This window comes from Notolepis coatsorum, assembly GCF_963971535.1.
Source record: "Notolepis coatsorum genome assembly, chromosome: 2".
In the NCBI taxonomy this organism is placed as follows: Eukaryota; Metazoa; Chordata; class Actinopteri; order Aulopiformes; family Paralepididae; genus Notolepis; species Notolepis coatsorum.
The window spans coordinates 112,288,558-112,303,037 of NC_140166.1; the positions used below are offsets into that span (position 1 = coordinate 112,288,558).

At 43.1% G+C, this 14,480-nt stretch overlaps 2 protein-coding genes across 4 annotated transcripts in view; both read left to right on the forward strand.

The window, feature by feature from the left end:
- The window catches only part of LOC311223490 (receptor-type tyrosine-protein phosphatase mu-like), a gene marked incomplete at both ends in the record, with an annotated part of 63,527 nt that extends 54,057 nt beyond the window's left edge, over window positions 1–9,470 (forward strand). Inside the window, 5 exon segments of the mRNA XM_084308275.1 lie at window positions 5,942–6,208; window positions 6,211–6,914; window positions 6,916–6,997; window positions 9,205–9,294; window positions 9,297–9,470. Coding sequence (XP_084164401.1) covers window positions 5,942–6,208; window positions 6,211–6,914; window positions 6,916–6,997; window positions 9,205–9,294; window positions 9,297–9,470 — 1,317 coding nt within the window.
- Window positions 1–14,480, forward strand: part of ccdc102a (coiled-coil domain containing 102A) — a 336,579-nt gene that overhangs the window by 52,834 nt on the left and 269,265 nt on the right. The window lies entirely within an intron of this gene.

A 14,480-nucleotide genomic window follows, 5' to 3' on the forward strand; every position in this document is an offset into this window, starting at 1 on the left:
TCAAATGACGGCTTACAATATTTCATGAAAGCAAAGTGTTTTGTTTGTCTAAGATTTAACAAGGTTTAAACTTTACAGCACTGACAAAGTTGAACAAAGTGCTGTACAAGTCCCACAACATAAAAAAAAAAAAAAGTTAAAAAATATATAAAAAAAGAAAAAAAAATTATAGTTGATTCCATTTTTATTGCTCAATTCCGCGATTCCGTCCGCGATTCCGTGATCGCGGATTCCATATGGCTCTAGTAGTTGGGCCTAAAAAAAAGAATGGTTTGGTTCCGGTTGCCGACCGACCCTGCCGATTTTATGAGTCCCAATAAAGTTTCATGAAAATCTTAGTCAAACCTTTAGTATTATGGATATTAAACATGCTGGCAGAGACTTAGGGGTGGGACAATACATCGATCCAGATCGATATATCGATCTATTATCAATAATCAAATAGGATCGACGCAACGTAAAAAGATCGATTCATATTGCGATACTCTTATTTTGAAAATCCCCGCGAGTCATATCCGCCGGCGCCCAGTATTGTGAAACTCCGTGTAGACATTACAGCAGTGTTTGCGTCTGCTGTAAAGCACTCAGAGCGTCTATTTTGCGAGCCGATATAAGTCTGTGCAGTTTTTTCCCCGCAACGGGTCAAATGCATATAACAGGCGTTGCATCGTCGCCATTCCTTTATGCCAACGGCGCGTTAAATATCTAAATGAACGTCGCGTTGGCTGCTTAAAAGCTAAGCAGCTAACCGTGAGAGAGAACAGGAGAGGAGAGAGGGGACTTGGAAGGAGGAGGGGTGGGGGCTGTGGGGGACTGTGTGTGTGTGTGTGTGTGTGTGTGTGTGTGTGTGTGTGTGTGTGTGTGTGTCTGTGTGTGTCTGTGTGTGTGTTAAAGCTCAATATATAAAAACAAAAGTGAACAGGAGGTCTATTTGTATTAAAAACAATAGATTGTTTTTCATTTAAATGTCTGGAAGAGCTCAAAAATAAATACATCAATTGATATTTCCGTAGCCTTTTTTTAGTTGATCTAAATGTGACTGTGTTAAATGGGCACATAATATCGCCTCATATCGATCGCAGGCACCTGAATTGAATCGTATCGTATCGTATCGTGGCAGACTTTGTGATATCGGCAAATATCGTATCGTTGTCCAAAGAATCGATATCGTATCGTATCGTGATGAAACTGGTGATTCCCACCCCTAGGCAGAGTACATGCATCCATGTTGTCGTGAACATTTTAATTGAATATAGAAATTCCCTATCCATAGTTGCCGTGGGAAAAGATAAAATAAAAAATAAAATAAAATAAATTCTCTACCTACCCATGGCCTGACAACCAACAGGAACCAAACAATATTTTCTGTTATGCCTTGTGTCTAATATAACTCTTTTAGTAAAGACGAGGCTCTGTCGAGGGAACTGATCCGCTTCGGGAAGTTTGCGAGTGGATTCAGACCTATTGCTCTTGGGTGTAAGGAACCTGGGCTGAAACATGTACTCTCGTTACGTAGGCAAGTGTTTATGTACTTGAAAAACGCAGATCAAACGTTAAATGTGAGTTTCAACGTGAAGGGTGGTGAGGGCTTGTATGCTGTGTATGCGAGCACCGACAGCTTGCGTTGTTTTGAGTGTGGTGACATTGGACATAAGCGATTCGCTTGCCCGCATCCAAAACGCGCAGCGGGAGAGGCATCGCATCAGCAAAGTAAAAAAATAGTAGAGGTTAGTATTGTAAACACTGCAGAGCAACAGGCAGATACAGGAGGAGTGGCGGAAGCTACTGAGACAGAGGAGGAAGTGGTGGTGGAGGGAGAAGCTGCAGGAGGAGTGGAGGGTGCTGCTAATGAGACAGAGGAGCTGGTGCTGGATGGAGAAGCTGCAGGAACAGGCGGGAGTAAGCCAGGGCCGGTGCTAGATTTATCAGACGGAGGGGGGGGGGCCTTCCCCCCCGTGGTTGTAAGGGAGAGTAAAGGTGACACAGAGGCCAGTGGTGTTGTGGAGGGAGGGGGGGGGTAAAGTGGTTGAGCAGGGGGGGCCCTCTGGGGAGGTGTCGGCTCGAAATAAGCCTTCTAGCATGGGGCAGAATGGGAAGGAGAGTGAAGCTGATGAGGAGGGGATGGATTTAGAGGGGGGTGCTACGGAGAGGGAGATTGAGGCTGCGGTTACACTAATGGCCAGTTTTCGTTTCGTTTTCAGGGTCAGTTTCGCTTTTCAGAACGCAACGTAATGGCAGGCAAGTTAGACATTGTTTTTGCCTCCTGAGCACAGTGATGTATATACATGTAGTACAATGCTAAAGCAGTAGGTGGCAGTAGGTGGCGATGTAGTTCAAACATGAAGGCCATTTGCAACCAATCAGAAAAGTTTAATGTGCCAATACACTTCCTGCTCAAAAACAACAATCCACCATCTTTAAATGCCTCGCGTGAGCCATTTAGCCAACGTAGCATTTATTTTTCAGCAAAGAAAGTGCAATAAACAAAACGGATACATTCACTGTGTGTTCTGCCTCTCATTTGTTGATGAAACAAAACTAACATCAATACAATTGACCACCAAGAGCGGAGTTTAGTCTCACAAAAAGATTGTCGTCGATTTTGTTAGCTTATGTGCTAACGTGATTGGGATATGCCAGCATTGTGGCTAGCAGCTTGGTAACGTTAATGCTAGCAGAATAAATGGATGTAAACTTTATTTAACAGATTGCAGAATGGGTACAATACGGCTCAATACAAACAATTGTTAAGGGAATGCAGACTGTTGTAGCTTGGACTGGGCTCCTTATAACAATAACTTGAGCAACAACGGCTCTGTATCCGGCTCGCGCAGATTACATGGCACCATTGTCTGCGAGTTTTGGCGAGTATCCAAAACGGAAACAAAATTTCAGTGTTGCCAGTAGGACAACGCGTTATCCTGCCAAAACGGCGTTTCTTTTTAACACTTTCAGTGCCATCTATGTTTTAAATTATGGCTATGTGTCTAATCTGCCCGTCGCTTATCAAAGAATCATTTTCCAGTCAGTGTTGTCAAGGCAGATTGTTTTTTTATCGCTTCATTTCCGTTTGAGAGCATTTTGAAAAGCACCCGTTTTGAGGTGAAAAAACAGCCCATTCTGTGATAATCGCCTTTTACTGGAATATTCCAGAACGTTGATATTTGTAGTAGTGTTGTCACGATACTGGAATTTCGACTTCGATACGATACCTTGAAAAGTATCGATACTTCGATACCATTTCGATACCAAAAAAAAAAAAAAAAAAAATATATATATATATATTTTTTTTTTATTTTTTTTAATTTTTTTTTTAACAAATTTAGCTTTTGTTGCTGGTTGATTCTCCTCAGCTTCGAGTCTGGTACTATAAGAGAAGATAAATATAACACTTTTAAAACCCTTTGTTTATCTTTAGATCACACATTTAAAAATAACTGTTCATCTCACTTCAATCATTTTTATTGCAAATGCAGAACATGGTATTTTCTCAAGCAGACAGATGTAAACACTGTAATCTGTGTTGCATGTACCTCACAAACTGAACAGTTAGTAACAGTTTTTATTTAAAGATAACGAGAGCAAGCGAGAGAGAGAGAGAGGTATCGGTAGATAGAGAGAGAGAGAGAGAGAGGTAGCGGTAGATAGAGAGAGAGAGAGAGAGGTAGCGGTAGATAGAGAGAGAGCGAGAGAGAGAGAGAGAGAGAGGTAGCGGTAGAGAGAGAGCGAGAGAGAGAGAGAGAGGTAGCAGTAGATGGAGAGAGACAGAGAGAGACAGAGAGGCTATGCTCGGAGCATTTTAGTAATGTTACATTTTCAACAAGATTGCTGCTATTTAAACACTTGGTGGAAACGGGGTAACGTTAACCTTATGTTGACTGTAGTATTGTATGACCTCGACATAACGTTTACACGTTAACGTTACTCCGTTACCATGCAGTATTTATAACTGTGGCCAGCTAAGCTAAGGGGGCTAACTTTAGCTGGTAGCTGTAACGTTACAACGAAGCAGCTGTTGATATTATGCGCCATCAGTAGACAACGTATCATGTATTAAACTAGAGTTAATGGTTTAATGCTTCAGTCACAGTGACGTTGAAAGAGCAGCTGTCACGAACCTCTTTCATTTCTTTATGGAGATCGGCGCTGGCACTGCTATAACCGCTTGCAAATAGCATTGGGGCATTTGTAGCTTGTCCTTCGTTGTTTACTTGAAACCCGAAGTACCTCCAAACAGCACTTCTGCTGCTTTCTTTATCCACAAGCACAAGTTGCCGAGGCTCTGCATTTACCATCTTCAGCTAAAATGTTTGTTTACTAACTGAAGAAGACGGCTCTCTGTGACTCTGTGAGGGGGAGGGCTGGACTCGGAGGAGCCGGGGGGGCGAGCGCTCTGAACAGCGCGTCAACAACTTGCGGTAAAACACTCGCCAGCTGGTGGTACCGATACTGCAGAAAGTATCGGTACTTCGGGAAATGAGTATCGAAGCCTTTTTAAATATTCAGTATCGATATGTATCGATACTTCGATATTTTTGACAACACTAATTTGTAGGCCTATTTATGAATCGTTTTCAAATAAACGCTAGATGATCAATAGTATACGTGCACGCACGCACGTTCGAGGCGCGCGCTGATAATAGCTGCTTTCATTTCCTTGTGGATTTTACAGTGAAACAGCCATAGCATATATAGTGGAAACGCTTATATCTTCATGAAAACGAGTCTGATTATCCTAACACTGATAACATAGATTCCTTACCTGACATCAGATTGGTATCCAACTAGTATATTCCAATTCCTGATCACCATTCGAAAAAATCGATAAGTGTATAGATCTAACGTGTATACAGTAGAACTCATGATCCGCGGGGCTCAGAGCCCCCTGAATGAACTCTGGTACTCCGGCTGCATGGGTGAGAAGTGAAATGTGGACTGGAATATTTTTTTTCCCCATCCATTTTCATTGAGTCCATTCCAAAAGGGTGATTTACCATCTGGGAGACGATAGGGGGCGCTTTTTTCACATCTGATCGCCGGCGGCCCTTGGGTAGGCTAGGGTAGGCTCGCGTGATGCAATATGATTTCAGATCGCTAACATTTTAAAAAAAAAAAATCCAGAGAAATCTCGTGAGTGGCTTTCAATGTAACTATTGTAAACACGAGTTTAGCCGTGAGTGGCTATCAAAGTGTTAACTTGGACAGCAAACGTAATCATTCAGCAACAAAAACGTTGCTGTATTCACCAGTGTAACCATGGCCTGAGTCTGATGGAGAGGCATCTTTATCTGGGAGTGAGAATGAGGATCTAGGAAAGATAAGATAAGATATTCCTTTATTGATCCCCTTGGGGAAATTCAGGCATCCTAGCAGCATGGGGGAAAGGGGGGGTGGTACAGGTAGTAAAAACAACACAAGCAGTGTAAACAAATAGGTCAATATAATTTACTATCTAACTAACTGAAAAATATATTCACAGTATTCACAGTGTCATAAGGTGCAGTGTGCATAAGGTAGTGTTATAATTGACTATCTACTGAAATATACATTATTCAGGAGGATGTACTGCAAGGGAGTTCACCCGGTTTCTTAGGGAAACAAAAAACAGGAAACATTTTGCACTGGGTTGTGATGTCTGTGATGCATGCTACCAAGAGCACAGACGGGGGGGGGGGGGGGGGGGTTCATGACGCCCAGGAGGAAGTTCAGACTGAATAAATGGGCTACTAATGTCAGGAAAAGACTGTCATCAAATACAGGTTTATAATGTACTGTGTATGGTACACATCTGCTGGTGGTATTTCTTTCTGGGTTTTGTTCTCTGTTTTCTCCCTCTTTTTTTTCCACATGGAAGTCCTACGGATAGGCTCCCTTAATATAAACGGTGCTAGGGATGGTGTGAAAAGGGGGCTATGCAAAACAGAAAAATTTTTCCCTCGAGGGACAGTCGGTACCGTGGGACTCGGCCAAGAAGGATGAGCTGCAGGCCCAGGAGGGGGAGCAGAGCTCCGATTACATTAATGCAAATTACGTTGATGGATGCCACAGACCAAATCACTATATCGCTACGCAAGGCCCCATGCAGGAGACGGTGTTTGATTTCTGGAGGATGGTGTGGCAGGAGAACACAGCAGCCATCGTCATGGTGACCAACCTGGTGGAAGTGGGCAGGGTGACGCTCATAGAGACCCAGCTGCTGTCTGAGTATGTCATATTGTCATACGGACCTTCGCCGTGGAGAAGAGAGGGGCCCACGAGATCCGGGAGATCGAACAGTTCCACTTCACGGGCTGGCCGGACCACGGGGTGCCCTACCACGCCACGGGCCTGCTGGGCTTCATCAGGAGGGTGAAGTCCAAGAGCCTGACCAACGCCGGGCCCATGGTGGTGCACTGCAGTGCCGGTGCGGGCAGGACAGGCTGCTTCATCGTGATCGACATCATGCTGGACATGGCGAAGAGGGAGGGTGTGGTGATCATCTACATCTGCGTGAGAGAGATGCGCTCACGGCGCGTCAATATGGTGCAGACAGAGGAGCAGTACGTCTTCATCCACGACGCCATATTGGAGGCATGTCTCTGTGGGGACACCACCATTCCAGCCAATCAGCTTTGCTCGGTCTACTATGACATGAACCGCCTAGACCCCCAGACTAACTCCAGTCCCATTAAGGAGGAGTTCAGGACTCTGAACATGGTGACTCCAACCCTGCGGGTGGAAGACTGCAGCATTGCCCTGCTGACCCGCAACCACGAGAAGAACCGCTGCATGGACGTCCTGCCGCCCGACCGCTGCCTGCCCTTCCTCATCACCATCGACGGGGAGAGCGCCAATTACATCAACGCTGCCCTCATGGACAGTTACAAGCAGCCCTCTGCCTTCATAGTGACTCAGCACCCGCTGCCCAACACAGTGACTGGACTACCACTGTACCTCCATCGTCATGCTCAATGATGTGGACCCTGCCCAGTTGTGTCCACAGTACTGGCCAGACTCAGGAAAAGATCAGGATAGCTAAGAGAGAATACTTTGCAGAAACCATCAAGGAGAACAGCAATGACTCAACTAAACTGTGGAAAACCCTCAAGCAGCTAGGCTGTGGGGGCGATGCCAACCAAAGGACTACTGCGTCCAACATAGGCCTGTCCACCGACAAGGGAATGGAGTTTGATAAAAAGAATGTAGCCACAATCTTTAATAACTTTTTTACATCGGTAGCAGGTAAGCTTGTCTCTAACCTACCTCCCAAGACAGAGCAGTTTGGTGATGACTTTGTTGCCAACTACTATAGCCAACGAGGGGTTAAGGCAAACTCGTTCTCCTTAAGCAAGGTGTCAGTAGTCAAAGTGGCTGCGATGCTGGGTGAGCTCAAAATCAAGAAGGCCACAGGTGTAGATGGCATTAGTGCCAGGTTTCTGAGGGATGCAGCCGGAGTTATAGCTCCATCAGTAACCCATATTATTAACCTCTCCCTGGACCTAGGCAAGGTACCCACCGACTTCAAGAATGCCAAAGTCATCCCTATATATAAAAAAGGGAGCAAATTTGACCCCAGCAATTATAGACCAGTCTCAATTTTAAGTGTGTTATCCAAAGTCCTAGAGAAGATAGTCCATGAACAAGTCCAGGAATATACAAGCAGCCATGACCTCCTGTATGACCTCCAATCCGGCTTTAGGAAGTCCTACTCTACTGAAACATGTCTTCTTTATCTTACAGACAGTATCAGGAGGGAGATAGATTCAGGTAAGCTGTGTGGGCTAGTTCTTCTAGACCTACAGAAGGCTTTCGACACAGTGAACCATGACATACTGCTCTCCAAGCTTAAGGCCTTGGGTATGTCTGAGACAGTGGTCAGATGGTTCTCTTCCTACCTTGCTGATAGGGTGCAGCGGGTTGAGGTCAGTGGCACTATGTCAGAGGCCAAGCCCATTGTATGTGGGGTCCCACAAGGAAGCGTGCTAGGACCTCTCCTTTTTTTACTGTACATAAATGACATGTCAGCAGCATGCTCATGTAACTTGTTTTTATTTGCAGACGACTCAGCCCTGCTAGTCTCACACAAGGATCAGAACACACTAGAACAGATGCTAGGTGAAGAACTTGCAGGGGTCAGCAGGTGGCTTTCGGACAACAGGCTTTCTCTTCACCTAGGTAAGACAGAGGCAGTACTATTAGGCTCCAAGCCTAAGCTCAGGAAAGCACAGGAGTTTAACATCCAGCTAGGAGCTGTAACCCTAAAACAGCAAAAAAAAGCAAAGTATCTAGGCTGTATGATAGATGGGAGCCTAGATGGGGAGGCTATGGCCTCCCAAGTACTGGGCAAAGTCAACGCCCGCACCAGGTACCTAGCTAGGAAAGCCAACCTCCTTGGCAGAGATAGCCTCAGGCTACTAGCAAATAGCCTAGTACTCTGCCACTTTGACTATGGTAGCATGTCGTGGTTCGAGGGCCTGACAGTGAACATAAAAAAGAAGCTTCAGGTTTCCCAAAATAAGCTGGTAAGGGTGGTAATGGGTCTTGGCCCTCGCACCCACATAGGGAGGAGTCACTTCCAGGAGCTAAACTGGCTTCCTGTGGAGGCCAGAGTTACCCAGCTCAGACTGAACATAGTGCACAATATTATAAACCAAAGGTCCCCTAGATACCTCCAGAACTACTTCACCCCGGTCAAGGAATCCCACAACCACAGAACTAGAGCACGCATAGCAAACCTGAAGCCTGCTTCTTTCCGATCCAAACTGGGCCAGTGCTCCCTTACTTTCTCTGGAGCCCAGGATTGGAACAAGCTGCCTATCCCCATCAAACAGAGCTTGAGCCTCCACAGCTTCAAGAGACGCGTCAGGAAGTGGCTCATGGACAGAATAGAGGAATAGCCCCCTATAGTTTGAATGGGTTTCCAATCAGTTTTTAGTTTGGGGGGTATACAATTTTAGCGATAGGTTAGTCTTATAATGTTTTAAATGTATGAGTTTTGTGTTATTGTCAGTTTTTAGTTATTGTGGGGTATACAATTTTAGCGATAGGTTAGTCTTATAATGTTTTAAATGTATGAGTTTTGTATTATTGTCGTGTTTTTGTTGTGGCCTAACAGCCCTGGGACCATGACGGAAATAAGGGTTTTACTCTTTCTCATGTTATCCTTTGGATCCTTGTTGTGTGTTTTTAATCCATCAATAAAATCAAATAAAATCTAAATCAAACGGTGTCCACCGCCACGGACCCATCCAGGTTGAGTTTGTCTCTGCTGACCCGGATGATGACATCATCAGTAGAATATTCCGCATCTACAAATTGCAGCACGGCCCCAGGACGGCTACAGGATGGTGCAACAGTTCCAGTTCCTGGGCTGGCCCATGTACAAAGACACGCCCATGTCCAAGCGCTCCTTCCTCAAGCTCATCCGACAGGTGGACAAGTGGCAGGAGGAGTACGACGGGGGAGAGGGACGTACCGTGGTTGACATTTGAATGTCAAGTGGTTTTTATGTGTGCTGAAGGACAATTTTGGGGTGTGTGTGTGTGTGTGTGTGTGTGTGTGTGTGTGTGCAGGTGAACGGGCGTGTGTGTGTGTGCAGGTAAACGGGCGTGTGTGTGTGTGCAGGTGAACGGGCATGTGTGTGTGTGTGTGTTGGTTTTATGAAGATGCCGTGAGATTTTTGTGTCTCTCTCTCTCTCTCTCTCTCTCTCTCTCTCTCTCTCTCTCTCTCTCTCTCTCTCTCTCTCTCTCTCTCTCCCTCTCATCTCATCTATCTTTTCTCTCTTTACCTATCCAGCTTTTTATTCAGCTGTTATTCTCTGGCTTGTCTTTCTTTTTGCACACTCCTCATTCTGCTCTCTTTCTTCTCTCTTTTTCTCTTCTCTCACCTTCTCTCTCCCCTCTATTTCCTCTCCTTCTTTCTCTCTCTATTTCGCTCTCTCTTCTCACCTCTCTTCTCTCTCTTTGCACTTGTATTGCCATCACTCATGTGGTTCTGTCTGTCTGTCTGCCTGCCTGCCTGCCTGCAGCAGCCATAAATCCTACAGTTCTGTTCTGATTTGGATGAAACTCACATAGACTGACTGTAGGCCCAATTATTGAATATTTCTTAAATCAGTCAACGACAAGTATTTAATTTGAATGAATTTCCGACATTTCCCATTCCCCAATAATGGGGGTAAATATAAATGAACAAGGGCGCTACGACACAGAGCTTCACCTAGACTCTTGTGATCAGCTCTCTTGCCAATGTCACAAGTCAACCCTGTATTGTTGATGAAATACCTATGGAAACATTTCCCCCCAGCGAATCTCTTTTCCTTGTGTAACCCTGGCATTAGTTACATATCTTAGTTACTTGGGGGAGGCAGTGGCTCAGGAGGTAGAGTGGTTGTCTGGTAATCGGAAGTTTCCTGGTTCGATTCCCGATCCTCCCGGGCAGCGTGTCGAAGTGTCCTTGAGCAAGACACTTAACCCCTAACCTAATTGCTCCCGATGAGCAGGTTGGCACCTTGCATGGTTGCCTCCGCTGTTGGTGTGTGAATGTGTGAGTGAACAAAATTGTAAAGTGATTTGGATAAAAGCTGTTCTCTATTGGTGTCTATTGGTGTCCTCTGTCATCTTATTATAATCAGGAAAGTTGTAAGTTGAGAAATCTGATCTCATATTTTTTCCAGCAAACCTCTTAGTCACAGCAAGATTGTGTTAGCTTAGGCAACGTTGTGTTTTAAAAGTGACATTTTTAGAATGTTTGCTATTCGGCCAGATGAGAGATGGCTGGTCTAAAGTAGGCGCAGCACGTCTCCAGGGAAGGAGGGAATCCAAACCAGGAGATTTATTTTACTTTCTTTACGAGTGAAAAACAAATAATGACCACTGACCACTAAGTGTGTCTGACTCTTGACCACCAAAACCTGCACGGACTACGACGTATGACGTAGTATGACATATATCATGCCAGTTAGGGTACCTTGTGTATACTGCACCTAGTGTATACTGTTTACTTTTACTCTTACCCATAGTATATAATTCAGATTCACATTCTTTATTTCCTATTTATAACGTATATCCAATAGGGCAGTGGCAGACCGGCTGTGCGTGTGTTAGAGAGAGAGGGGGGGGGGGAATTGTGTGTGTGTGTGTGTGTGTGTGTGTGTGTGTGTGTGTGTGTGTGTGTGTGTGTGTGTGTGTGTGTGTGTGTGTGTGTGTGTGTGTGTGTGTGTGTGTGTGTGTGTGTGTGTGTGTGTGTGTGTGTGTGTGTGTGTGTGTGTGTGTGTGTGTGTGTGTGTGTGTGTGTGTGTGTGTGTGTGTGTGTGTGTGTGTGTGTGTGTGTGTGTGTGTGTGTGTGTGTGTGTGTGTGTGTGTGTGTGTGTGTGTGTGAGTGAGTGACCTGGATAAAGTCATATGGTGACACAGGTTGGCAGTTTATTGAAGTAAAGTTTTAGTTCTGAGGTCTGACATCATTACCTCATTCCCATTGTAACATTAAGTTAACAAAGCACTGAAGACTCAAAACTAAGATAACATGAGATGAGATACGATGCGATACAATCAGATGAAATAGTCCTTTATTGATCCCCTTGGGTAAATGTGGGTGTCATAGCAGCATGGGGGAGGGGAGGTATAGGTATGGGCAGGGTAATAGCAGAAAGACATAAATATAGGCAATAGAATTAGATCTGAATATAAAAAGATGTAAATGGGATGGTTTCATGCTATTATTCGAAACCATGTCGCCACAGAGGAAACACATTGGCTGTGGTTGCTCTGTAGTTGTGAGTGACAGTAAATCCAGAGAGCACATAATGTTCACCAAACTGACTATTCTTCACTTTCTCCGTTTTCTTTTTCTTCTGAATGGGTTCTCCTGATTCAGCAGTATCACCTGTGCTGTTGTTGCTGGATGAACCAGCTCAACTCAGCCATTGATCCATAATGTTAACAGACATTTTGAAAGAGGCTTGATATTTTGCTAACTAGCTACACTACAATGATGATGCTCGGTGTAACGCCTGACAGTCCGGTGGGAAGCTGAACGTTGCGTGATAGAACAAGTATAGCCAATAATAATATTATATCCATCAAATTATTACTTAATTTGAATTCCCCCAATTTTGGCATGCATTATTCTTTATTTGGGTACAGTTTTCCTGTACATAACCTTTTTTTTTTTACAGTAGGAAAGCAGGAGGGCTATTGGTTCATAATTTCGAACAGTACTATTTCTCTTTTATGCTCAGGCCGTTGCTAAGATGGTTCAATAATGATTCTGACATACCATGGGTGAATATGGAGAAGCACATTGTATCTCCATCAGGGGTGTAAAGTAGTAAAGTACTTGAGTAATTGTACTTCGTTACAATACTTAAGTACTGTTTTGGGGGATTTGTACTTTACTCGAGTATTATTAGGTTTGTATACTTTGTACTTTTACTCCATTACATTTCAGAGAAGAAAAACATACTTTTTACTCCTTACATTTAAAATGCAGACCTACAAAGTACAAAGTACAAATCTCACAGGTCCAACCATTTTAATTAGTATATTTTAATTGTTTATCTGGCCGAACTAACGTTAACGTTATTAATCCTGCGACCGCAGGTAAACAGCCAATCAAATCCCCATCAATGGAAAATGAACCCGCCCATAACCATGCTGATTGGTCCTTGTGCAACACTAGAAAGCGGGGATCTTTGATTAAATACCTGCTATCAGAAGAATAGACAGTCAGATCCGCATTATTAATATTGTGATATTATTCAGGGTACTCCAGTATTCTGTCTTTAATATTGTGATATTATTCAGGGTACTCCAGTATTCTGCTTTTAATATTGTGATATTATTCAGGATAATCCAGTATGCTGTGGTTAATATTGTGATATTATTCAGGATACACCATTCTGTTTTTAATATTGTCATATTATTCAGGATACTACAGTATATCAAGTCTTTAATATTGTGATATTATTCATGCTGTGATGTGAATGCCGTCCATGTTAGTTTACCTTCAATGGAGAAGTGCATTAAATAATTGTAATGCAAAAAAAGTGTCCTCTGTTCTTTAATTTCAGCATTGTCTATCGCAGAACACATTCCATTGTGGGCAGAGTGTATGCTTGGTTTCATTCCAGCCTTGCCTAAACACCAGCTGATGATTTCACTAATTGGCTCACCTCTTCAACTAACTCAGCTGGTGCAATGTATAGTTAAAATGAAAACTTGGCCCACGATAGAATGAGTTTGAGACCCCTGGTCTATCCCTTTAAAAAAAAAATTACTTTTACTTTTTAGTACTTACATTTAAAAGTAGGACTTTTTTACTTTTACTCAAGTGTGTTTTTAGCCAGATACTTTTGACTTTTACTTGAGTCAGATTTTGAGACAGTACCCATACTTTCACTTAAGTATAATTTCTGGGTACTTTTTACACCCCTGATCTCCATATACACTCAAATATATCCTCTTTTCTGGTCTATCCCAAAGCTTTTGCCGTACTAAATTCGGCCCAATTATAGGACATCCAATTTACGTTATTGCTGAAATGGGACAGTGGGACACAAAATGGCACCTAGATACCCCTATTTTTTATAACAACTTCTTACTGTTGGGAGGGAAACCAGCTACATTTCCCAATTGGCAAAGACAAGGTATTCATAAACTATCTGAAATATACAGTGAATACGGTCTCAGATCCTTTCAAGAGCTCAAGCAAATCTATAATGTCCCTAGTACATCCTTCTTTTTTTATTTACAGTTGCGCACTGCAATGCGCACTTATGGTGTCCCATCAGCCTTTACCAGTTCATCCTTTAATAATTATAGTGAGTGGCATAAATGTTAAAAATGGTTTTGGTTCTGGGTTATATAATAAAATACAAGGAAAACTAAACAGAACTACAGGTAATACCACTGTCTGGAACATAGATTTAAAGGATTACAACGCCTGCATAAATTGGCAGAATGTATGGGATAATATTCCGTTAACCTCTCATAATTATAATAATCAATTAACTCATTACAAACTGATTTATCTGTCACCCAGGAAACTCTGTCAAATAAAAATGTTACAAGGTCCCAATGTGCTTTATGTCCGCAAAAAGTCATAGGAACATACATACATATGATGTGGGATTGTCCAGGAGTACTAGCTTTTTGGGCCAAGGTTGCATTATTTCTCACTAATATAATGGGATAAACATACCTTGTTTGCCACACATTTTATTATTAAACGATGATTCATCTCTAAAAATCACAACTGCAAGCAGGCAGGCTACACAGTATATGACTATACTGACGGACAATCTATATACTGAAAAGACACTTTTTTATTCCACTGTGGGAATTAATATGAAATGCTGATGTGAATGTATCTTTCCTCTGAACTTGTTTAAAAAAGATAATTTAAAAAAAAGTTGGTAATATTTTTTTTTTTTTTTTTTTTTATCTTTTCATGTACCTCCTGGGGACACCCACGTACCCCTAGGGGTACGCGTACCCCTGGT